Raw genomic sequence first — 26,284 nt, 5'->3', positions numbered from 1 at the left:
AAACTGTTTGGCAAAAACCTTGATGCAAATAACTTCCAAGCGGAAAGAATGACTGGCTCTAGTAAAATCCAGCTCACTCCAGATATCCCGTTAGCTTGAACAGGAGTAAAATGTAAATAAGAGCATGACTTGACTCCTTATATTGAATAAGTGTGTGTGGTTTTTGGGTATACATAATCATATTAGTTGAACAGAATCTCATACAAGTGCAAATTTCATAGTAAAGATGTCTTTATTCCAAAATAATAATAATGTGTTAGCCAGACAGCTACAAAACATCTACACAAGACTTTGGTAAGAAATATTCATGGTAGCTTTTTCATAATTCCACAGCAAACAAAAACAATGAAGGAAATCTAAAAATGCAATCAAACAAAACTTTGTTTAAATTGTATCCTGCACACACAGAGTCCTACTGTACATTAGTTAAGCCCCTAACTTTTATTTTTTATTATGTGTAAAGCTTCTACAGTTTGTATGTTAGAAAAAACCCCATACACACAATGCTAAAATCTGATAGTTGAGGTCTACAAAACTGGAGTGATATCTGTGCTTTCAGTTCAGCAGTATTATTCAGGAGATAAAGAGAGATAACAGTTCTCATTTTTATTGACTGATAATCAGTGACTATTACACTACTAGAAAGTTTACAGTAACAATGCAGTACTTCTACATATTGTATATCAGAGCTTTTTTTTCTGAATAGAAAATCAACCTCTTATTTTTTCTTCATTTGTTTTTGTTTGTGGTTTTTTTTTTTACAAAATGTAACAAGCTTAAATATTTCTTTTGTATCAAGTTAGAAGAAAGACAAGTAACTTGTAAAATGTTTCAACAGAAAAACAGTGTGAAAAGCTGAACCTAGGCAGGAATGATCACACATTTCTGACCCAGTACAATCTATGTTGTCCTTGCATGTATTAACAAGGTGGGGGGAAAAAAAACATTCCAACATTCATAACTTTGATAAGCCTAAGAGAAATGACTGGAAATCACACTGAGCAGCCTTCTAAGAGAAAATAAAGTATATGGAGAATCAAATTAGTAAGAACCACAGTGAAAGGAATGCCAGATTGTTTTAACGGACATTTTTGTGGGCATGTTCAGAAAGATGTGTATTTCCTACATACCTAAAGGTGTATTTGGACTATGTAGCCTTTGGCAAAGGGAGTAATTAAAAGACAAAACAGCTTGATGGACTGGAACAAACATGAAAATGAAAATAACATTATTTTTAATTGATTATTTGCAGAAACAGGCACAGTTTTGCAAGATTAGCTTGAACAAGGGTAAGGTAAGGTTTGATGCAATAAAATATAGCCCATAAACTCATAGCACTTTTCCCATTCAGGAGACTTTCTTCTTCTGCTCCCTCTGCCCCAAGCTCTCACAGATCCAAGCCTACAAAAACGACTCTGTCACACATTTCACAGTCAAAGATTATTTTTTGAGTGATTAACCTCAGCTGGGATAGCCTCTGTCAGGCTCAGCAAGAGCGGCTCACAAAGATAGGTGGTGTGCGGGTCTGGATTGCACGCGTAGCTCTGCCCTGGCTGAGCGCCTGGCATTAATCGCTGTAGCTCTTCTCTGCAGCCATCTGTTTCTTCACCTGAAATATGCTCAGCTGGTCAATCCTCCAGTATCTATATCATTCCACTGGTTTTTTTGTTGGGGTTTTTTTGGTCATAAAAGGGTAATGTGCAAGGTAAGGTCATAAATACATTACTTAGGGACAGTCTTGCTGCTACACTGCAATGACAGTGCTATAGAGACATAAACTGTAGAATTTTTCAACAGGTACAAGGCGGCACACTAGCTGAATTAATATTATTAAATGAGCTAAGCTGTGCAAAATGTAAAGTGTTTGGTTTTAGCATTAAACCTTCTTGGTTTTTTTCCTCCTGGTTTGGTTCACTATGGGCTTGCATCCATTTCATTTAGCAGCAGCTGGAGAGGCTAAACACTGCAGTTGGTTCCATTATTTCCCCGGCCCTCCCTTCATTCCAGGTCGAAAAAAAGCTGTAAAATACCTTGAGGGGGTGGGGTGCGACAGCTGTGGAAGTCCTGAGCAGCCTTTGCAGTGTTCAGTGGAGAAATGATGATGAAAAGCCGTACAGTGTAATGCAACCAGCCCGCCTAGCCTGTTCAGGTCCAGGGAGGTAAGGAGAGGATTCCCAGGGTAGTGATGGGGAAGTTGAACAGCCTCAGTGGGTTGTGATGCACATCAAATGTGGACACTTAAAACCTGGGTGTCAGGTTCTCAGGATTGTGACCAAGTGTTAAGGAAGTGAGTAAATCACTTAAGGCTGGTTTGCAGAGACTGTAAAATAAATTTTTCTCCATTCATTTCTCTCAAGCTTATTTTAAGAGTCAACAGTCTTTATTTTCAGTGCACTGTTGTTACTTATGTAGAGACATAGGTGTATGCTGCCTTTCCTGGACCAAACGATAACCCATCCCCTTAATCTCTCATCTTTAATGCTAATTTGTTAAACTTACAGGACAGTATTATATTCCAATGGCAAGTGAAGGCCAAGGTCTCGCTGGTCCTACACCTGGTTACACGTAGGGATGAGAGCTAAACTCTGCAGGAGATGGTGTAAAATAGAAAAGCAATTAGAATGGTGAGGAGCTATTTTCTAATCTCAGGCAGTTTGTTGATCGCTCAAGTGGTCAGGGAAGACATTTATCCTGGCTAGTATATCTACAAATGAGTAATTCTCACAGATTTAGAAATTTTTAGATCCTCCTATACTCTGAGTAAAAAACCATAAATGACACTGCTGTAAATATATTCTTGTTTCAATCTGTAATTAATATTTTAAGAGGCTGTCATTGTTTCATTTCAGAGGCTCCCTTCCCTTTGTTTGTTATAAGGGATGCGTGAGAACCTGGCTTACCTTTTCTCTACCATTTTTATTATATTATAAACCTCTTTCTCTCTTCACCGTGATTAACAACCTCACAAAACTTAATCTAATTTTTTAGTGTCTCTCATGTGGAAGTCTTTCTGTGACACAGCTGTTGCGACTCTCTGTGTTTGGACCAATTTCTGTTAGTTCTGTATCCATTTTGAGAGGCAGTGGATAGACCCAATAAAAGAATATGGCATCTAAATATGTTATGACATTCACATGTTTTCTTTGTGTGCTGTTTCGACAGTGGCTATGTAGTGGGCAGACATCACTATTGAGCTGCACAAATTATTTCCTTTTTAAGTTTTAAAGAAACACAGACCATTTTGCATGGACCTTAGCATCCATGTGAAGAAAAGTATATAGGATAATTATTATAACTATCAGCTTAACCCAATAGTGTAAAAAGATAAACATGCACCTTTAATATTTTTGAACCAGCATTACTGGAATTACTCCTTGGCATAGTTGTGTAATCACGTAGGCACTGCTTTGGATTTTCAAAATCAAATCGAGAGACAAATCCTCCCACATATGAAACATGTCACTTCAACTTAGTTATGTTAATATGCATGCATCCCATGTCTTTACAAGTAGTATTTCTATATGGCTATTCCATGTCCACAGATATGTGTGTATTTTAGTTAAATGACTCATAACGACTTACTATTTTTATGCATTAAGGGCTGGCTGGAGTATCAAAGATTTACTCTCAGCAAAAATCTGTGAGGAAATATTTATAAAATATATTTCTTGCACCAGCAAGACTAAAAAGCAAACCACACTGCAAAAATGAAAACTAATATACACTTTATATTTTTTTTGTTTTAAAAACCAAACCAAGGTTGACTTTCCATTTAGCTCAGAGTGCATCACTTGGAAGCCTTGTGTTTTGTTAACAAGGATGAACGTTACATGCTCTTAGCTCCTTTTTGTCTTTGCAACTAGTAAACTGGGTACTTTTGGACCTCTTCTTTACCATCATGTAGCGTTCCTGAATTCCACCTCCACAGAGTGTAGAACATTCTGTCCAAGCAGTCCATGGTTTCAGCCTACAAACTGAAAAAATAAGTCATTTAATTAAGTTTTTAGTATTTCAGTCTAACCTCCATATCTCAATATGTGTACCACTATGCATGTGTGCACACTTACATCGCTTGAATCTAAGATGGCATATTGCCTAGTTTATTACAGTAGGAATTAAGAAACCCCAGTTAAGTATAACCAAGGTGCATTTGTCAAACACTGAAAAAATGTATTAAAAAATAAATTTACTGTCTACATTATAAAAGATGAAATTAAAAACTGTTAAATGTTAGACAAGCATGAACCACAACTTAGCAGTAATTAATATTTGGATAATGTAAACTATACTACAAGATACTATGTTTTATTGATTTGAGGCATCAGTGCTTGATAATACTGTCCCTTATTGAAAAAGCAGCCCGAGCAGATCTCTCAGAGCAGTCTGAGTCTGAATCAGATTATTGAGGTGGAAATCAATTCAGTTTTGAAATTCAGTATTGGATCCAGGAACAAGTTCACAGGTAACTGGATGCAAAGATTAGCACCCAGGTTTGTAGAAATTGCAGTGAGTTCTTCACCAGGTCTAAATTCTAGATTGTTTTCACATTCCACACTTTGTAGTGGGAAGCTAAAATATTTTCAGTGATGAGACATGGACAGATGTGAGCCTTTCTCCATTGTGCCCTAAACTTAGGTTGCACATTTTTGGTGACAGGCAAACACTGAAAGTGGCTATGCTTTACTTTATTGCTAAAACTTTCCCTGGACTGAAATGCTGCAAATGTTCTTGCAGCATGAAGTGGAGCTGCTCACAAACTCCTGTTAAGCAGAAAAGACAAATAGACATGAGCATACTAAAAAATGGTTTCACACTCACCTGGATATTGCTCACTATCTATATTTTTTTTTGCTTGTTCACTTCTCCTTTTCTCCCGGGCCTCTTTCCAGCGCCTTTTTTCCATACCTGGACCTCTCAGACATTTCCTTACTCGACATTTTGTACGTTGGACAGTTTCTGGGCATGCAGTTCCTCCAAACTGTGGTTCGATTTTAATCATTCTTGTCCTGATCATATGGCCCTTTCCACATGAGGTATTGCATTCGGACCACTGGGACCACTCTGTTAGTTCACAGTCGATGGCTGCAAAGAATGAGAAATATTACACAAAAGCCGTGAGACCTAAACATAAGGTCAAGAAGAATCACACAGATGTGCCGAATGAGATTTTACACCCTAAATACATGAACGCAGCTTAAGCCTCCAGTCTTTTCAGCAAATGTTGTGAGGCTACACGTCAAAATTTTATGAGTCCATTTCCAGCAGAACTATTATTTGACACATTCCTCAATTTCTTTTTCAAGAGTGGTGCTGGCAGATCACTAAAATTGCAAAGAACATATAAATAATTCTCCTGTGCCTTCTTCAATTTTCCTACCCATATGTCTGTTTTATAATGAAAAGCTGTTAAAAATTGAGTTATATTTACAAAGAATCTGATACCTCTGAGATCTAAGCCTTGCTTTACTGGTAGTGTTATGCAATAAGCAAGATTCACTAATACCATTATGTCTTAAAAGTTTTAATCTTTCAGCACTGCTTAAAACTTACAGGCCCAGTGAATAATAATCAAATGATATTTCACATTATTTAAGAAAAGCTGAATTAGCAAATTACAGTGTAAAAGCCTTTTAAACCAATGCTTTCTGTGAAAAATAGTGTAATTAGTTATAAAGCCTCATAAACCAGCTGGCAACAGGACACTAAAAGCAATCATCTCTTATTCATTCAGCAGCACCTTAGGCTATCACGCTTCACAAAGACTGCAAAGCAACTAGAAATTTGCACCACCCAAGAAGTGGGGGGGTTTAGTAGCGTAAGGTAAAAAATCAATGCAGCTTTCTCCACACCATCTACTGGCTTATATGATATTCCAGGTTGCAAAGGGATGTAGATCAGTAAAAAGGCTACGATACAGTTCAGAGATGTATCAAAGATGGAGTGAGCCTCTTTTGTGCTCTTTCTGTGAGCTAAAAGAATCACACAGGTGATTTTAATCCTTCTTTCCTTCCTTCTTTCCTAGCACACATTCTGCATTTGAGTAAAAAATAGGTTTTATATTTCTAACTTATTTACTATTGGGAAGTGCACAAACTGTTGCCTGAAGTTGTAGTGTGTTAAATATGCAGAAACCATATACCCAAAGCAGTATTGTCATCAGTGTAGGGTTGAGTAAGGCAAGCTGAAATTAAGACATGGTCATATTCCAGCTCTCAATAGCTGAAAGTGCACGATAATAACACAAAAATTTTTTTAAAAAAATCCACGTTGATATCACTCCTATCTAAGAAGTGATGCTAAAAAATGGTGATAAAGTTTTGGCCCATAGACTGTGACACACATAATTAACCTCCTCTTTCCAGAGAGTTTCCCACTTACGGCATTCGGGCAGCATGCATTTTTCTGCTTGTTCCAGCTCCTCATTGCAGTCTCCAAGCTCAGCAGCAGATTTCAGCATCCTTTGCCGGGTTCGCATTCCCTTCCCACATGTTACACTGCAGTCACTCCATTCAGACCAAGGAGAGAGTAGACAGGGGATGGTATCTAATACGAAAATAAAAAGGTAATGAATTCTTGTTATACATAAGTTACAAAGGTATACATTTTGAAAATAATACAGGTGGAAAATGCGCCACGTTTTCTCTGTCATCAACCAATTATACTTTGTTGTCACTTTGGACAAAAGAATCACAAGCTGAATGATGTTGCTGAAGAAGCTCAGAAAACACTATATTGAATTGAAAGGTTTGCTTGGTTTTAATACCTTTTCTTTGCTATCTTTTTCTATATCTTATTCATATCTACAGGGTCCCAGTGTTTCCAGGGAATAAATAGTTTAAGAAGGTATGTTTCAGTCATAACTCCTGTAAAAAAACCTGGATTGTTGCAGTGGACAGAACTGGAAGTCAAATTGATATAGTCTAAAATGTGATACTTCCACATTTTATCTACTAAAAATCTTTTTAAACTTAATTCTTTCTGTCTTTGATGAAAATGCTAATATTTCTTAAAAAATATTATAGTCACAGTAATAGTCAATTAATAGTCACAGTAAGGGTGAGACTGGCTGACTGCACAAAAGGAGCACCTCAATTTCTGAACTGTTCATGGGCTAAAAGGCACTGTTTTATTCTAGCCTTATGATTAAATGTACCTCATACTCCATAAATTAGAGTTCCTTATATATGACTTGCTAATATACACATCACTGTATGAGTAATACAGTAATAGCATACCACTGAATATTTTTTACTGATACTCTCATTCTGTTGGTGAACATGGTATTTAATGCACATTCCCTAAGGGATCTAATTTTAAGGAGAACAAGAAAAAGCAACATTGCTTCTGGTTTAGCTATATTCTTTGTGTGATGGAGCAACATGTCAGAAATGATGCCTCTATAGCAGAGGAGATAAACTCACGGACACTTACGGCATTCAGGCATCATGCATTTCTCTGCCTCTGTAGTTTCTGCCTTGCACATGGATCCATCAGCAGGAGTCATCTTGATCATTCTGTGTCGTCTCTTCATCCCCGTGCCACAGCTAGCACTGCATTCATCCCACTCTCCCCATTCAGTGACAAGGCAGCTGCTAGGGGCTGTTCAAAGTGGACAGAGAAAATCATTCACTAGTAGAGCTCATATAGAAAAATGTTGGGCAGTGCTCCTGCTATTAGCTGGATTTTACAAAGCTAAATAAAATACTTACAACATTCCTCATTTACAATACATTTCTCAGTCTCTTCAGTAGGCACTTTGCACATAGAGCCATCTTCAGGGAATTGTTTTACATATCTCTCTCTAGATCGTGTTCCCATCCCACAGGAAACACTACAGGGGGACCATGTAATCCAGTCAGACATCATGCAAGTGGAACCATCTAAAATACAGAGAACCATTTCAATTGCTAATATTAACATGCTTGCTGATAAATCTGTAGTTGCCCATTTGTGTGCAGTATCACTTTTATGCTGCCTCTCACATTCTATCCTCTCCTCTATTGCTTACTTTACTCCTTTCATTTATACTTCTGCGTACTTCATGCACCGACTCAGATGAACTGCAGAATTGACCAGAGACAGCTTCATTTTGTATTCTTCAGCAATTATTCCTCTGACCCAAGTCATACAGCAACCAACAGCTTTAAGAACTTTAAAGGAAAAGTCAACACTACAAGGTGTTCTTCTCCTCCACCCTTTCCTCTTGATTACCTTCATCACTGCAGCCTGGACCCATGCATGGCTGAAAATCTTGGGTATCTGGACAGGGCACACTGAGGTCCAACTGAGCTTTAAGCATTCTCTGCCTCATCCTCTTGCCCTTTTCACAGGTAGAAGAGCTGCAGGCTGACCATGGGGACCAGTTTGAATATATGCAGGTCTCAGGGGTATCATCTAAAAAGTAAGAAAAGGCAGTGAACTTTAAAAATAGATTGTCCTCCATTTGCTTCTCTTTACTTGGCTGGTGATTACTTTAGATGCTAATAGGATACATTCTTTCCTCCTGCACTCTATCTTCTCTGTTTTTAACCCAAAGGAAAAAAAAAGACCAATTGCAAACTTTCATTTAAAAAAAAAAACAAACCAACATTTAATTTCAACCCCAAAAGGCTTCTCTTATTGCTTTTATTGTTATTGTCATCTTCCAAGTATACATGCAATTTCTTTGCTCTATAAAGGGAGGCTAATAGTAGATACCGGAAAAGATGAAAACCTCAATCACTTTTTGGCACTGAGTGGGACTTTTGCTCCTAACTCAGTTTTGTACTTTATCTAGAAATGACAGTGGAGAATGGAATAAAATATAAATTAGTACAGCACAAACTAATTTAAAAAGTACCTTCTTCTTTTTCCTCTGGTGCTAGATCTGCCACAATATCATCTATGTTATCAGGTACGATATTGCATTGCTCCCCCTGTAAAGAAATTATTGTCAAGATTGGATATAGGAAACTCATATGTGTACGCAGTGAGAGGCGCTAAAACAGTATACTGTGAGGCACTATTGCATCTGCAGCACTTTTTGCTCTTCTAATTCCTATGCATACTTTAAAAAAAAAAATCCCCAATTAAGCAGATGCAGCAATTACCAAAAGCAGGAGAAATAATACCTTAAGACAGTTTTAAATTTAAGAAACAGTTTTAGTTCTTTTCTGCTATTATCTTTGTTGTGGTAGGTTAAGGAGTGTAGATTTGGGGGGGAGGGGACAGGAAGGAGTAGTTTTTTGGTTTATGAAGTGGGGTTTTTCACTTGCTTGAGAATTTTATATATATATTATACCTTGCGTGCAATTCTTTCAATGACAACTCTGGCTACCAGCTTGATAGATCCTCCTTCTGGATCATAAAATGGACTTTGAGGATGATCTAAGCTTGTAAGTGGTCTGATCTTCTCTTGAGGCACTGTAGGTTTGTTAGGAGACTGCAATCAAAAAGAAAAAGAATGTTAAAAAATAAACTAATAGTTATTATTAATATAATTCATCTGCAGAAATTAAAACTCCTCCAAAATGCTAAAGTGGGAAATTCCCGTATAAGACGAACTCGGTACATTCATACTTAATGGTAACGCGTTGGGGTTTTTTTGTCAGGAAGCACTTCTCTAACACTCTGAGATTCAGCCCTGAAGCTGGGTTCACAATAAGATGTATGCCTTGTGTGGTTAGATAACTACATTAATAAAAAAAATTATTCAGTATGCCTCCAGAGCTGCATTATAACTGGAAGAATTCCTTAGGTTCTAAAGAGACCAGGTCTGGATGAAAAAAACCAACCATCTTCTGTCATCTGAAAATATGTGTGGTATATGGAATATGTGGAATATGTGTGGTATTTGAGGATGTGACTAATTTTGCCCAACTTCAGCTGTCCATATTGTCTGTATAGACACATGGTGTCACTTGCCACCTATGGAGACCTAACCCATTCAGTAATTTGACGTAACTCATTTGGTCAAAAACAGGACTTTACCAGAGGATGACGTGAATATCTTCCTAGACTGAAAGAGTGATGGAGACAGAGAAAATGGATGGTTTTAGAGTTTTGTAGTGATGAGAAGTCCAGAGTTTCAATCCCTGCTGTAAGGAATAGTTAAGTTTTCTGTGCCAAGCAGAATAGTTGGCATTGGGTTGAAACAGTAGAAAACTCAAGTTGATGTGGCTGCTGATGGCACACAGATTTGCATCAAAGGGCTTGGACACCTTAATGCTTAGTTTTGAGCAAACTAAGTCCTCCCTTTATTTAGTAGGTGAATATAATAATATCCCAGGTGAATGTAATATTATCCCATTAATAATAATGCTTAGGGAATTCAGACACAATGACCGACAGTAACTGTAGCTAGCATCTGTCTAAATGAGTTTTAATTCATTATAAGCAACATTTTTACTAGAGTAGTATAAAGGCACATATGGCATTACCATGGATCAAATAGCTTTCCTTCTTCACTGCTTTAAGGTAAACTTTATGTTTTGAATATATTACAAATAGTCCACATACCTCATAGGTAACGCCACTGTCTGTGCCAGCATCCCAGGGTATTAAATCCTGAACGACTTTCTGAACCCAGCCGCAGTCCTTGGTACAGAGATCTTCAGCAGAGAGACCCACATTCCAGTCCGGGCTGGGGCCCAGCATGGTGAGGAAGGACATCAGGTGCCGGTGACGATCGACAGAAAACTCAGCAGAGGGAGCAGCTCTCCTGCAAATTGGCCATAGGAAGACTATTAAAAACTGAATTCAAGTTTGCTGTTAGAGGGCAATGAAACTGGTGCTTCAGACTGGGACATACTGAACACTGGCATGACACTGTGTATCTGGTATGTGGAGATGGACAAGCAGGACAGGGAGAGGACTCCTGCTCAGCATTCTGTATTTGCAGTCTCCATGTACCATCTGAGAAACAGCTTTGATATCATTCAAGGACATTTACAGTTTAATGGGTGAGAGATACGTAGCAATAAAGAGCTGCAGCAGCATGCTTGTGTCTTAGTTGTATAATAATAATAATAATAATAAAATCTGTCACAACACTTACAAAAATTTGAAGTAAAATAGCAGAGAATTACCTGAGGTTTTGATTGCTGGGATACTTTTGACATACCCCCCCCCCCATAATACAAATTCCAATGCCAAAGTGCTTGGAAGTGCTACTGTGTGTATGTGTGCAAAAAAAGCACTCATTAATAGAGTTTTAGTGCTCATGTAAGTGAGAGATTAATGGCCATTGCCAGCCCTAGAGAGTTCAGCCAAGACTTTTGCAGGTTTCTGCCAATGTATGTGAAAATGCTTCTATTCATCCAGCCTTTGTCAGCCGTTCCCTTAGGAAGAAATCGTGCTGAATCATGCAGTGCTCTGCGATGCTGACGAGCAACTATCACATTCCTATGCAAATGGAAAATAAAATCAGGCCTGAACTGGAGGTTTCTGTTCACAGATGAAAACCTGGACCCCTTCATGGCATCTTTCTCATGAGCAACAACAAATGCAGAGTTATTTAAAATATGATTTTGGCAATTCTGCTCTACCAAATACTGGTCTGATGTCAACCCAAGTTTTCTTCAGTTACAGGACTTGGATCAATAGAGAGTCAGCTTGGTTTTTTTTTTCAATTTTATGCCAAAACACACTGCTTTATGAGCATCTAAAGACCGTGTTTATTTTTAATGTGAGGTTTTTTTACAGTGTTATTCATCTTCCCTTTTTGGGTTAGCTAGCTGTATATATATAATGCACATACACTGTTCTTCTCTAGTCATAAGGATTTTATTCTTCCTATAAATGCTTGTGTCCCTGTAAAAGTGTGGCATTTCATTTGTGTATTTTTACTGGCTTATAGCATTCTCAGCACATTAGAAGAAACAGAACAGCCCAAAGACAATGATTCTGAGTAGTTATCACACAGTTTCAAATGTAAGATGTCTAAGTTAATGTATCTAGTTCCCCTTCAAGAGGCAAGTTGCAGAAGTAGGCATTTGCTAATGGGTAAAATGTTCTGGCCACTTCTGTTCTGGAATCTTTAGAAGTTGTTTCTTACTGTGTAAATTAAAGACTCTGAGTAGAAGAGTTTCTTCTAAGTGTTTGATGACATTAATTCTCTTTCCCAGAAAGAGATGCAAATGACTTTTTTTTTCATGACAGACAGAACTGATTTCAATGGAACAATTTGTCTAATGTAATAAAATAATGAATGACGGTATCAACTTCGCTCTGTGAATACAGTACCTGATATATTTGTCAAGTACATAGCAGTGATTAGTCTTAAAAAGCCTGCTAACTGACTTCAATTAACTAAAGGATTTACTGCATTATAAGGGTTTCTAAGAATTCCCTATAGGAATTTTATATTTAAAACAGTACACAGTAAAAATAACAAAGCGAGGTGTGTTTGTATACCTGATCTTTATATTAAGAATATGTCTAATATGGACATTGCAGAATAGAGATGCAGGTCAGCTCTTTTGGGGGAAAAGCAAGGGCAGTGTGGAGCCGCTCACTACGGCGTCTGGCACCTGAGCTGATACGAGGTTAGTTGGTATGTATTGCGTGACATTACATTTCAATGCTCTGTGCACACATGCTCTCAGGAAAGACAAGAGAGGCAGACACAATCATACCATTTAGAGGCAGAGGACTGGAAATCACTTGACTACTTTAGACACATTATAATGGAAATCTTTTGTCACCTGTTATGCTTGTGATAGGCACGTACAATTAAGGCTTTGAATGCTTTGTTAGGAAAGTAAATATTAATCATGTTATTAATATAAATCACAATTAATTGTGTATTTAAATTATAACTATATTAATATTGAAACTGTGTAAAGGAACACATCAGTAGGAGATACTCTTTGCCTACAAGCCTTTGCATGTGTTAAATTATATAAGTAAACCTGAGCCTCCCATAATTTTCCAATTTCAGAGCGCCTCACAAAAATTACCTATCTTCTGCTCCTTCTTTGAGTCAGATAGCTAGTTTAGTGGCCATTTTACTGTATTTTATCCCATAACTGTTTAACACAGAAATGTAAAGATTAATAGAGGACAAATGGAGGCAAGTTTTCTCCTCTTCCTTCCTCCACTCTTGCGCAGACACGTACACAATGCACATATACTTTGTCTGCAGTGCAGCACAACATGCTAGGTTGGACATTTTAAAAAATTTTATATGCAGTGTTTAAAAATGAAGTATTTAAAATATGTATTATCATAAAGTGTATTTGTTGCACTTGCTACTTTATTCTAACTAATTTCTGTGTGGATACTTGTAAGCAGTATGCATACAAATTTGAACCACAATTGTGTAATGTTGCCCAATATTCACCATTCACAGTCCTTGAGTTCCTGTAATTAAGGAAGAGAAATGTGCTGATCTAAGGCTCAGTTGATAACTACTACCTAGGTGTAGGGCTAGGCACTGATTGGGCTTATACAATAGAGATCTTTAGTGGCTTCTTTTGTTTTTGGGTTGTTTTTTTTTTTTTAATGACACATTTCAAATGTTTCCAGTATCCACGTGAATTATGAATTTATGAAGCTGGCAGTAACCTAAATCCTTCCACGCATATCTCAACAACACATCTGGCTCAAGTGTCCTAAGATTGGTCTATGAATCTCCCTGAAGGAAACTAGTGTGAAAATGTACTCAAGTGCACCCTAAAACTGAGCTTTTTCACTTCTGTATTGCCAACACACCTGATAAAATAGGAATGTAAATAATTTTTATCTCTGCTTTCAATACAAGTATATATTGCCATTTTAAGACTTTTAAATTTTAAGAAGGTTTTCTTCTGCAACAGGTTGAGCATGTTTGGTAATGCCCACAGGGAAAGCCTAAAGTTTGTAACCGATGTGAATTTGCTGTAAGAGACAAATATGTCCTTTTCCTTCCCCTACACATGTACATGCATAAAACCAGTGGTGAATACCAGTTGCAAAGCAAATCCTAAACATTAGGTAAGTTCTAGGTGACAACCTTGAGAGCCCCACTGGGCTGGGGAATCCTGCTTTCGCTGGCTGAAGCAGACAGTACTTTTCCTCTGTGAGCCTGATCAGCCTGCTGACAGTTCCTGTCGCATAGTACAGAGTGAAGCGAAGTACTAGATAGTGTCCTGCATCGTAATGTTTTCCATTTTCTTTATTTTTATTCTATTTTCTTTTTGTTTGTTAGCATGATTTGGATCTCTGGCTATAGGGATGCCATATACTGAGCAGCATAAGAAAATGTTCTTTTTTTCTTTCTTCTCTCTTTTTTTTTAAGGTTAAAAGAGCAGAAACATGATTTTGCTTTAAAAGTTTTTTCCCTAAGTGACAATCTAGTTGCTATCCCTGCTGGGGATGGGGGATTAAGAAAGCCTTTAACAAACCAACAGAAAACTCAACTTGCTGCAAGATCTGTTTTTGAGTGTTCAATCAATACTGTTGTGTTCTACTGATATCCCCGTAAAAGGTAATAGAGCACACATAAGGAAGGTGGTTGTGGAGAGTTACTGGATAGAAATAGTAAAAATAATATTTTGCAGAATAAAACCTTGAGGTTACTTTTGATTTAATATTTAGTATACACATAAAAGACGTAGAAAAAGGCAGCCTGAGCATGTATTCTTTGTGATACTAACTAGCTCAACAATAAGACCATTGATAGGGTTGAGGTTGTACCACTGGAATCAATGTGAATTTTACTACTGGATGCTGTGTGTTCTATATTTGTGTAAGAAAACCATTTGCCTCACCCATGCATAAAGTATTTTCCAGCAACACAAAAGCCTGTTATATAAGGACAGATTTGAACATGAAGAGCATCTGTATTTCCACTGCAAAGTGCAGTGTAGTGCAGAGAATCTCTTGCTAGCTGTTAAACTCACCATGTTGGCTGCTAGAAGTGATTCTAGCTGTGGCAGCACAAATGCAAATAATTTTTTCAACTAAATTAAAACAAGGTATTAGATGCTTGTTATGCAGCAGTGGAGGAAAAGCCAACAGCCTGAAACATCTTCAGAAATACTGAATTTGTGCAGTGCTTCACAGTTATCCAAGTTCTGACTTTGGTTGTGGGTAAAAAATAATGTTGTGATTAAGTGGGCATATTAGAGAGAACAGGAGAGCATAAAATACTAATTGTTATGATAGCTGTTTGAAATAAAATTCTACTTCAGGTAGTCTTATATATTTTATGCTGGGGAAAAAAATCTGATTGAGTCCATGGATTTAATAACTATATGGAGCATATGGTAGTTTGAAATAGCTTAAACCTCTCCAGGTTTCTTCACAGAGCTGTATTGAGGTATAATCGTCCTAAGCCTATTATTACAGTCTGGATACCAGACTCATTTGAGTGTACCAGGATGTGATCTCGCTTGTGCTAAGGATAAAGTGGTAGCCTTTTCAGATAGGCAGAAAAAAGTGTGAACATAAGAGAAGCCAGTCCAAGTCTGATGACCGTCGGAGGAGGTAGGTAGGTGAGAGCGCTGTGGGCCACATTGCCACTGGTTTAGTGTCAGTTCTAGGTGGTGCTGATGATGTGAAAACACAGTATTTTTTTTAAGCTGAGAATTTAGCTGATTACATAGATCATGAAAACTGCATATTTTAGGGAAATAGTAAATGAATTGCCTATTATACCTCTAGTCAGCAAAAGTGACGTCCTCCTTTTTTTAGAGGCTTACACTACATCATATATACACTGCCCAGGATGAACAATCTATTTATTCATCTTTAGAACTTTTTCCTATTGATACAAATAACATTATGAGCATGGAAACACATTTCACACCCTTGAACTTCCAACTCTTCACCTCCTGCCTACCAGCAGCACCTACACAACATCTGTTTTATTGAATAAACTTTAAAATCATAACATCCTGAAAAGTGCACTAGCTTCAAAGAAAAGAAAAGAAGAAAATTAAGATCTAAAATTGAATAGAAAATACTACCCTCCTAGAAGTCTGCAACTAACAGAACAAATTAGATGGCATATTTAGATGACGTATTATTAAGAAAACCATTTATGAAGTGATGTGGAAGAATTAGGACCATTACATGGACAACAAAGTTATGCGCAGATATCAACACCTGAACATAAAAACAGAATTTCAGAGTTGCACAGAAGGAGGGGGAGAATCCTTCTTAAGTTCTGCTTAAATGCAGGGCAGGTAAGCATTTAACCTAATGAATAATTTAAACATGTGCATGTCCCAAAAGAGCCAGGGAAAAGAAAACTACGCTAAAATGAACACTGAGTCAATGAAATTTGACTGACATCCATATAAAAAGTTGAAAAGCACTTTAATGCCAAGCTGTTATTGTCTCTGAGCACCAAATCAGAGTAGGTGACAGTAAGAGTCTGGCTATTTTATTTCATAATGAAAGAATAAAGAAAGCTGCAACAAATGCTTATCCATTTACCTTTTGGACTACGAAAAGGCCTGCATAAAAACCTCTTACTTTGCTGTATGTAAGCTCTTAAAATGAGAATATTGCCTATAAACAGCTAAAAGAGATTGATATGGAATTGCATACACAACTAAGGGATTATGTCACTACCACTGACATTGAAACCACTAATCAGAACAAATGCTGTTCTAAAATATCATTAATCTGAATATTTTAAAAAGCATTACAGAAGGAAGGGACTTTGTGCAGCGCGTCTTTCAGACATTTTCATATTGTCATCTAAATGTACCTGGCATGCTACTTTAGATAATAATGTTATATTATTCATTAATATACCCACTATTTGGTTTAATACCTTCAGAATGGGTATACCTTAATGATATGGTTAACAAATGTGAACAGGCTTTCCTCACTGAAAAAAATTCTCAGATATGTCAAGTTAGGATTGCAATTTCTGAAAACTGCTGATTTTGGAGCATGTTCTTTGCAGGTTGTCACAAACCACTTAGATGTGGTTATCCCAATGGTGCTGTCAACATTTGCTCTTGTTTAGAATAACTTCTTGTCACTTTTTAGATCACTTACTGTGCATTTACAATCAAACCATGTTTCAGGAAGCCTTTTGGAATATATGGCATTACTGCATTTTATCCAGGTCAGGCTGACTACATCTTACCCATGCCAGTCTGACTACAAAGCCAAAGGACTCTACCTGTATGAATTAATAGAATCATAAAATCATTAAGGTTGGAAAAGGTTGAATCATTGGTTGGATTCAATAAGGTTGAATCATTAAGGTTTAGACACCTCCATGTCTACTAAACCATGTCCCGAAGTGCCACATCTACATGTTTTTTTGAACTCCTCCACAGATGGTGACTCCACCACCTCTGTGGGCAGCCTGTTCCAATGCTTGACCACCCTTTCAGTAAAGAAATTTTCCTAATATCCAATCTAAACCTCCCCTGGCGCAACTTGAGGCCATTTCCTCTCCTCCTATCACTTGTTACCTGGGAGAAGAGACCGACACCCACCTCGCTACAACCTCCTTTCAGGCAGTTGTAGAGAGCAATAAGGTCTCCCCTCAGCCTCCTTTTCTCCAGGCTAAACAACCCCAGTTCCCTCAGCCGTTCCCCATCAGCCTTGTGCTCCAGACCCTTCCCCAGCTTCGTTGCCCTTCTCTGGACACGCTCCAGCACCTCAATGTCTCTCTTGTAGTGAGGGGCCCAAAACTGAACACAGTATTTGAGGTGCGGCCTCACCAGTGCTGAGTACAGCGGGACAATCCCTTCCCTGGTCCTGCTGGCCACACTATTTTTGATACAAGCCAGGATGCCGTTGGCTTTCTTGGCCACCTGGGTACACTGCCGGCTCATGTTGAGCCAGCTGTCAACCAACACTCCCAGGTCCTTCTCTGCCTGGCAGCTTTCCAGCCACTCTTCCCCAAGCCTGTAGCGTTGCATGGGGTTGTTGTGGCCCAAGTGCAGGACCCGACACTCAGCCTTGTTAAACCTCATAGAGTTGACCTTGGCCCATCAATCCAGCCTGACCAGATCCTTGTGTAGAGCCTTCCTACCCTCAAGCAGATCAACACTCCCGCCCAGCTTGGTGTCATCTGCAAACTTACTGAGGGCGCACTCAATCTCCTCATCCAGATGATTGATAAAGATATTAAACAGGACTGGCCCCAACACAGAGCCCTGGGGAACACCGCTTGTGACCAGCCGCCAACTGGATTTAACTCCATTCACCACAACTCTCTGGGCTCGGCCATCCAGCCAGTTCTTTACCCAGTGAAGAGTACACCCGCCTAAGCCATGAGCTGCCAGCTTCTCTAGGAGAATGCTGCGGGAGACAGTGTCAAAGGCTTTACTAAAGTCCAGGTAGACAACATCCACAGCCTTTCCCCCATCCACTAGGTGAGCCACCTGGTCGTAGAAGGAGATCAGGTTGGTCAAGCAGGACCTGCCTTCCATGAACCGGTGCTGGCTGGGCCTGACCCCCTGGTTGGCCTGCACATGCCTGCTGAGCGCACTCAAGATGAACCGCTCCATAATTTTCCCTGGTACCGAGGTCAGGCTGACAGCCCTGTAGTTCCCTGGATCCTCCTTCCAGCCCTTCTTGTAGACGGGCGTCACATTGGCAAGCCTCCAGTCGTCTGGGACCTCCCCTGCTAACCAAGACTGCTGATAAATGATGGAGAGTGGCTTGGCAAGCTCCTCCGCCAGCTCCCTCAGTACTCTCGCGTGGATCCCATCCAGCCCCATAGACTTGTGAGCGTCCAGGTGATTCAGGAAACTTCTCTCTTCACTTCCTAGGAGCTTTGGGGCTACAAATTGTCTGCTCAGAGTAATTACAGCTATATTTACAAAGGAAATCCTATGGGATGTTGTAAGAACGCTGTTGCTTTGTATCTCCTTTTCACCTGGCTAATCTGCAAAGCACTGACCAATCCCTGTTTGTCCTGAGAAACAGTGATGAGAGATCAGTTCTTCAACCCAGCATAAGAACCATCACAGCCAGATTTCTGATCCTTTCCTCTCCCATTAACAATATCAGATAAACAGCATAGACTTATTTATGAGACTGTTTTAGCAATGAACACTGGTTTGCTATCAATTTAATTTATTCTGAATATTAGATTAGAGCAAATATCTCCTTTTAACAAAAATTACTATGAGGCTATTTATTGGAATATCCACAAAATGTAGATATTCCTTCAAATTCCTTTCAAAGATTTTAAAATAGTATTGTCATGCATTTCAAAACCATTTAATTTGCAAGTGTCAAAAGCTCGGAATTGCATTTTACATTTCCCCGGTCCCAGTGTAATCTCCGAAGATGTCCAACATCTCACCACCTATATTAATATGATACACATTCCATTTCATTCAGCAGCTATATCCATCTAACCTACATATGCCTTTTGGTGTCTGGAGATGTGAATTAGAGTAAAGGTTTAATTATCATTACATTCATAACAATGCAAAGAGATAACAATTGGAAGTTTGAAATTTTGCATATAGATTTCTGTTCACTAGAAATTTAAATGGCAAATCGTTCCAGTTACTCGCTGAGTATTTACACAAGAATGAGGAGTTAGGATTAGTAAGTAGACATATAATGCGTGAAAATAATGCATACATGATTACTCATGAAATTATAAAGGGAAATTATTTTGGCTTAAGGAAAGACAACAGATGGTTGGGAAATAATCATAAAACAGTAACTAGCAATGGGAGGAACATGTAAAGAAAACAAAAGCAAGGATAGAATGGGATGAGTAAGTTTGATTTAATTGGATGGCCACTAATTTCCATGAACCATTAGTATGAAGTTCTTGCAGTGATTGTACTTAGTTAAATCTTTTCTGTGTTTTAATACCCAACTTTTTTCCTTGCCTAGTGACATTTGAATTTTAAATAGAAAGTAAATGGTAAGTGATAGAAAATGGAACTGCCATATGTGCTTGCTCTGACAAAAAAATGATCGATACAATTTTTTTTTCTTTTCCAACAAACACATATGTTCTTCCTTACTCTTTTGAGATTGAATTATGAATTTCTTAATGTGGGTGTCAGACCATCTGTCAAACAATGAAGTTTCGCTAAGTCTCAATAATAAACATAACACTTAAGACATTAATTCTTTGATGTAGTTTTGTGATTAGGGTTTTTTTTAGTCAAAACAATAAATGTATATAACTATAAATACAAAGGCTCAGGTAAACATGGTACTTTACAACAGCATGTGACTTCATGCTAGGAGAGGTAGAAATTTGCAGCCTTGTGCTGCTAGTATACAACCCAGGATTATTTAGTCCTGTTTTCTGTGAAAAATAAGAGACTATGTTCTTTTCTCATTTACATGGAGCTCTGTAGAGCCATTAAAATAGAGTACCAAGTTGCGAGGGCAGCGTATGGTGTTGGGTTTACTCATTCTTGTTAAGTTCCTAAAATATGAATAAAATGGAAATTCATATGATTAAAGCTTTTATCTTATATTAATTATCCAAATATATACATGCATTTTGAGCTCAATCACACCCAATCTCAAATTTAAATGAATTATAAAAACTGTTCAAAATGCTGATTCTTTTATATGGATTTTTAAAATGTGTTTTGTCTGAGATTTACTTCAAGTAGTTCTTTTGGTTTTGGTGAAACAAATATTTCTGCTTTCTGGATAAAATTTAGAATTTATATTAAAAATAATCTAAAAACACTAGGAAGATTTTCTGTTTTCAACGTGAAACCATAAATATACCATTTAGATCCAATTCTTATGTGAAAGCCTTCATTTTGAAGTCAAAGCCTTTTAACAAAAGTGTTTTGATTAGCTCTGCTGATGCATAAACTGCTCATTCAACATAAATTACTCCTGCATACAGCTGTCAGGAGTTTACTGACACTTCCATGAAACTTCCAAAGTCCTTCAAGTCTTACAAGTGGGGATCACCTCATGGTTTAAGGAAAATGGTAGTCCTTAAGATGGCACATCTACAGTGTGGAGGAATGATATACCGCAGGAAAGAAGGATATACCACAGGAAGTTTTCTGACCTAAAATATAGTTTAACCATTAGCCAAATGCAAAGCTGGAGCACTCGGAATTGTATCGCAGCTCCAGAGAGATTTATGTATTTGCCTTCATGTTATCAAAAGTCACAACTGCCTTTTTCACTATATTTTTTTTTTTTAATATCAGATTGTCCTTTATGCATTACTATTTCTGGTTAGACTGGGGGTAGAATTCTTCTATTTTTGACAATATTAAATCCCAGCTATCTATAAAATCATAAAAGGAGAAAATAGCTGAGCTAGACACACCATCGTGTTGCCATAGAAACAAGCACCTCTGTCTAGCCTTCTCATTCCTCTCATTTTGCACACAAAATCTCCAAACTTTGAAAATGTTTCCTAGTACTATACTGTCATTTTGTGGAAGGAAACTTCATTTACATCTGGATTGACAGCTTTTACCACATTTTAGGATAGACAGCACAATGTGACAGTGGGAGATAACAAGAGAGATAAGGATTTGTGGGGAAAATAAAAACTCCAGAGATTTACAGAAATAAAAAGTAAAGACACACATGCTGTAGTGGCACTATTGAAACAAAATGTTGCCATGCAAGAATAAAAATATATACTTTATAGAACACTATATTTGGGGATGGAGGGAAGCAACAGAAATTTTTGCAGGCTATCATCATAGTCTATTCCTAGGATGCATGTCATCAAACTACTTAAGTTAATATGACTTATTTATATGACTATTTATATGACATTTATATGACTATTTATATGTCTATTGACTTTATATGACTATTTATATGACATTATAATATGACTTATTACACTTAAAAAGCACAGAGCTACCAGAACATGGTATTTTAATTTTTTTTATGGCTATATCTCTTTGCAGTAGTAGATACCATAGAATGCCTAGAAAGTTCTGCAAGAATTTATTGTTACTACCGCAGTTTATGACTAACTAGATTTTTAAGTCTGAATCCAGAAATATTAATTATTAAAATTACGATCCTGTTCCCTTGTGAGCAGTTGACCATGAAACCTGAGTTTTTTAAAGGCAAAGCATTTTCATCATCACCGCATAACAAATACTCCACGAGAAAGCATAGAAGGCTATAACAAGAGATCTCATCCAAAAAATTGAGTACATAAATCTGAACAAGATATTTACTTTAATTGACGTGCTTGCATTTCTTCTACAGATAATGTGTTTTCCCTCTGAGAACTGGCTTCTTTTTGCCTTTGTTATATTTCCTATGAAAGCTTTTACTTTAAAAAAATTAGTTTCTAAGAAAATAGATTGAAATTTGACCATTTCTTAATTTTAGGACTTCAAGATAATTTTTTTTACTTGTAATTAATGTAAGGAAAATATCACTTATTGTGGAATCACTGAAGAATGAGTGTTTCACATTTACATCTGTCTGTGTTATATAAACTCAGGTCCTGGTTACTTCTTGCAAGAGTAATACTGTTGGCCATGATATAGTGTGCAAATGCCAATCCATATGTGCTGCTTTCCTCCACTTCTTCCTGCAGTTTCACCAAAATATCTCTAATTTTAAGTATTACAAATTGTTCTGCATTCCAAAAGGCTTCAATCCGAAAATGTTTCCTCCATCAGTCTGAGCTCTGCATTCTGATTTTGTTATCGCTGCATTTTACTGGCTTCCATAGTGGAAGCTTTCGCAAAAATTTTGTTCATCTGTTTATGCTTTACGTGGCATCTCAAATAAAGTAAGTTTCTGAAGAAATAATGAGCTACCAGATGTTAACAAGTGATGATAGGAATACTGAGATCTCTGTACATTCATTAAACTTGGTCAGATGTGGATGAGTTTTTCAACTCGTTGATTATCAAGTCATTTTTCCAAAACATGGCAATACAAGACCTTCATAGTTAAACAGCTATTATAACATTTTAAACATAAGTAAAACATTGTATTTTCCTCCAACTTGACATGAAAATTTCAATCAGAATACTTAACATGCAGTGAAATTAAACCAACTGAAAACAAGGTGGTGTAATCATATCCTACAAAGTGAACTATAATTGATACATAACATTTCCCACATTTCCCACTTGTTAAAAAAATGAATCCATTGGTCAAATTCACTCAGACAAGAAAATGATTGAGCATGCTATTTTCCTCTGTTCAGGCAAATCCTGAAATCACTTTCTACTATTCTGTGCCAGAAATGAATTGAAACGTGTAATGACACTGCGCAGCATCCCATACGAGCACAGAGGGACAAGTATATGGGTGTTTTAGTTGAAATCAGAGGTGCACTTCTGAGGTGAATTTCCCGTTGTGCTTTGGTTCATATCCCGGAGCAATCTCGGAGTGCAGACCTGATTTCTTTCCTATCAATCTATCCTGGAGCTTTTCCCCTGCACTCCCGCTGTCGGCAGGCAGCCATGCTCCATGCGACCAGCACGGTGGCCACCCAAAGCAATCTCCCATCCCCGAAATGTGTCACTTCCTCAGCACTGTTTCACTCTACAGATCTGCTCCTGTTGCAGCATATTTCTTACAGATGCAGGTAGCTTAGGTAGCTATTCATTATGAAGACTGCTCACAGTTACAAATACATACACTAGAGAGATTGCAATGCATTCACCATAGAAGACAAGACATACCTCACACAAAATCTTTTTAAAATATTCCCAGAGCGCGTATTGAAGGCAAAATAGGGGCCATACAATACAACATTACAACTTTTATTCTTATAAAAGCATATCTGTACTTGGAGAGGGCCACTTAGGGATTTAAAAAATACTTTAAAGCATCTCAAAATTTAAATCAACTCATCTGTCAAGAGAAAAGCACATCATAATTCTTCAGCAAAAAACTCATATATTTTCTTTTAGGATAACACAGATCCAGTGAGATGTCAAATATAACCAGCTTTCACTCATCCCACTTCATTACAATGGCAAGTCACTGAGAATAAATTTGTAACTCAGTTCATCAGCCTATTCCTTGGTTCAATTCTTCATGCTTTAGCTACTAACAATTTTATATCCTTTTATTTTCAGTTGTTCATGATAACTTGTTATCAATGAGACAGGCTTGTAGAAATTTAATTATTTCTTTGCTGGAAGTTTTATTTTCCTGTATGCAGCTGTTACTGATTGAATAACATGTTATTGTGAATTCAGTGCACTATGGGTACAGTAACGTTGCTGTTATAATGGCAATGACTAGTTTGGTTTTTATGGCTGACTTCCCAACCATGTGTTAGCCAAGTAATGCTCACACTACTATAGTCAAAGATCTGTTGATATTGTAAGCTATTAGCTGCAGTTAACACCATAAGCTATTTTTCCTCCCAAGAATCCCTAAAATGGTTGTTAAGGTTTGCTTCAGGCAACAATCTGACACTGTCTTAGCATGATAGTTATTTAAATTTCATTTTTAATCAGTTATTCTTTTTGAACTGTTTGTGCTATCCACTTTACTGTATGGAGAGAGACTGTACTCTCACAAATCATATTTACATAACTACTCACATGAGGAAAGTCAAATGTATGAAATTGTCCCATATACTAAATGAACAGTTATACACCAAAGAAATTATTTGCACCTTAGCTTTGGAGTAAATCAGCGAACATTAATGGCATTACCATGCACACTGACAGAAGAATTTATCTGTAGTATAGATATTAATTGATTTTTTTTAAGAAAATAATTTAAAATTGAAGGAATATTGAACTTTGTGTGTAAAGATCGTGTCTCCTTGAAGCCTTACAGTACTGTTATGCTCCTTCTGCAGTAGTACCACTATTAATTTTATAATGTATTCTATATAATGATTCAGTATGTAATATATTCTGCAAGGGCCATACTATTCATAGTTCTGCTACTGTATTAAAGGAACGAAAATGTCTTTCAAAGAGCTGTTGTAACATCAAAATATTATTGGTGTCCAAAATAGCATGGTTTTTTAGAACAGGACTGTGAGCTCCTCTGCGTGTGCCTTTGACACCCCAGCTCCCTAAAGGCAGAGTCACCCATGCTCCACTGTATCACAGACGCTCTGAAGTCACCGGGTTGCACCCACAGTATAGCAAGCAGTTGCCCATGTGACCTACATTATTTCCTTTTAATTAAAGTAATGTCCCAGCCCTTCATATGTCTTCATCCTTTCCTCACCAAAAGATTTAACAGCTGCTTGGCTTTATAGTACACTATTCTGTTACAAGAAGAGAGTTAACTACAATAACTTTTCTCTATTAAAAGAAACTTAAAGGTAATGCAACCACATGCATGTCATAAGGTGTTCAAAGGGTTAAATGCAGCTATGGAAGGACATATAAACTTGTAAAGCAAGAAAATATCTGACCCTTACTTTCTTAAAAGTACAGAGGAAGTGGAAGATAAATGCAGCATTCAACCAATTAGGAGAAAATGTCTAACAAGTATGCAAGAAAAATGAGCATTATAAGGAATATAAGAAGTAGCAATAAATAATAAGCTTCCTTCTTTCTATATAACCCTCTGCTGACTCTTAGTCACACTAGGTGAAATTATACATGCATGATTTATTTTTCAAATCATTAGGTGGAACAGTGTTTATAAGCAATTTGTATAATCAAATGTTAATGATATACAGTGGATAGATGATTAAAGGACTATGATACGAGCTTTTCTTATCACTTTGGAGAAAACAACGAATAAAATTTAAACTATGCCCGTTACAGCTGGTTAATTGCAGTTCAGTCTGTATTTTGCCATTCAGAATGCCAGTTGAACCCAAATACAAGTATGCATGTTCAAACATGTCTTTTTTTAATTCTCAGCTGGGTAGTCTGAGGACTTGATTAATTAAGCAACTGAATAATTTACTCATTTCTGATGTATATTTTTATAAATTACATTCTGATACCAGTATCAGCTCTTTGTGGACAGCGCATTGCATGGCAGGACAGGAAATCATTTCAGCATTCTTAATGGCGTAGGAAGAGAGTCACATAACTGAAAGAGAGCAACTAATCTCAGAATTTGTTCACCCAGACATCACAGAAAACAAAACTTTTGTGACTACATAATATTTTAAAGGGACTAAAGGTACAGTTTCATTTCATATGAAATACTTTAAGTTGATGGATAGGAACTGGGATGACTGCAAAATTCAAAACCCCATCTTCTCTATTGAGGTCGATTAAAGAAAATTAGTAGGTACTTTTCAATGAATTGTAGTTTGTATGCTCTGAGGAGTTTAGCGTGGTACTTGTGAATAATTCTATATCAACCCTTAATAAGATGGTCTAGGAAGACTAATTCACAGAATTTACTTACAGATGTTGTCAGGTCTCTGGTCTCTAGGGCTCTGGACATTTCATAATTTTTTATCTAA

General features: G+C 37.3%; 1 protein-coding gene across 2 annotated transcripts in view; it reads right to left on the bottom strand.

The window, feature by feature from the left end:
- Positions 1–207: 207 nt before the first annotated feature.
- Positions 208–26,284, bottom strand: part of SPON1 (spondin 1) — a 208,896-nt gene continuing 182,819 nt past the window's right edge. For both annotated transcript variants that reach the window (XM_072864296.1, XM_072864297.1), the window contains exons 8-16: positions 10,498–10,699; positions 9,281–9,421; positions 8,840–8,915; positions 8,212–8,394; positions 7,710–7,880; positions 7,432–7,599; positions 6,379–6,543; positions 4,819–5,082; positions 208–3,974 (exon numbers count right to left, since the gene is read on the bottom strand). In XM_072864296.1, coding sequence (XP_072720397.1) covers positions 3,811–3,974; positions 4,819–5,082; positions 6,379–6,543; positions 7,432–7,599; positions 7,710–7,880; positions 8,212–8,394; positions 8,840–8,915; positions 9,281–9,421; positions 10,498–10,699 — 1,534 coding nt within the window. In that variant the 3' untranslated portion in view covers positions 208–3,810. The remainder of the gene's footprint in view (positions 3,975–4,818; positions 5,083–6,378; positions 6,544–7,431; positions 7,600–7,709; positions 7,881–8,211; positions 8,395–8,839; positions 8,916–9,280; positions 9,422–10,497; positions 10,700–26,284) is intronic.

The sequence above is a fragment of the Ciconia boyciana genome, chromosome 6 (genome assembly GCF_034638445.1).
Source record: "Ciconia boyciana chromosome 6, ASM3463844v1, whole genome shotgun sequence".
In the NCBI taxonomy this organism is placed as follows: Eukaryota; Metazoa; Chordata; class Aves; order Ciconiiformes; family Ciconiidae; genus Ciconia; species Ciconia boyciana.
The sequence above is the reverse complement of the archived record's forward strand: the minus strand, read 5'-3'. Positions and strand labels throughout refer to the sequence as shown.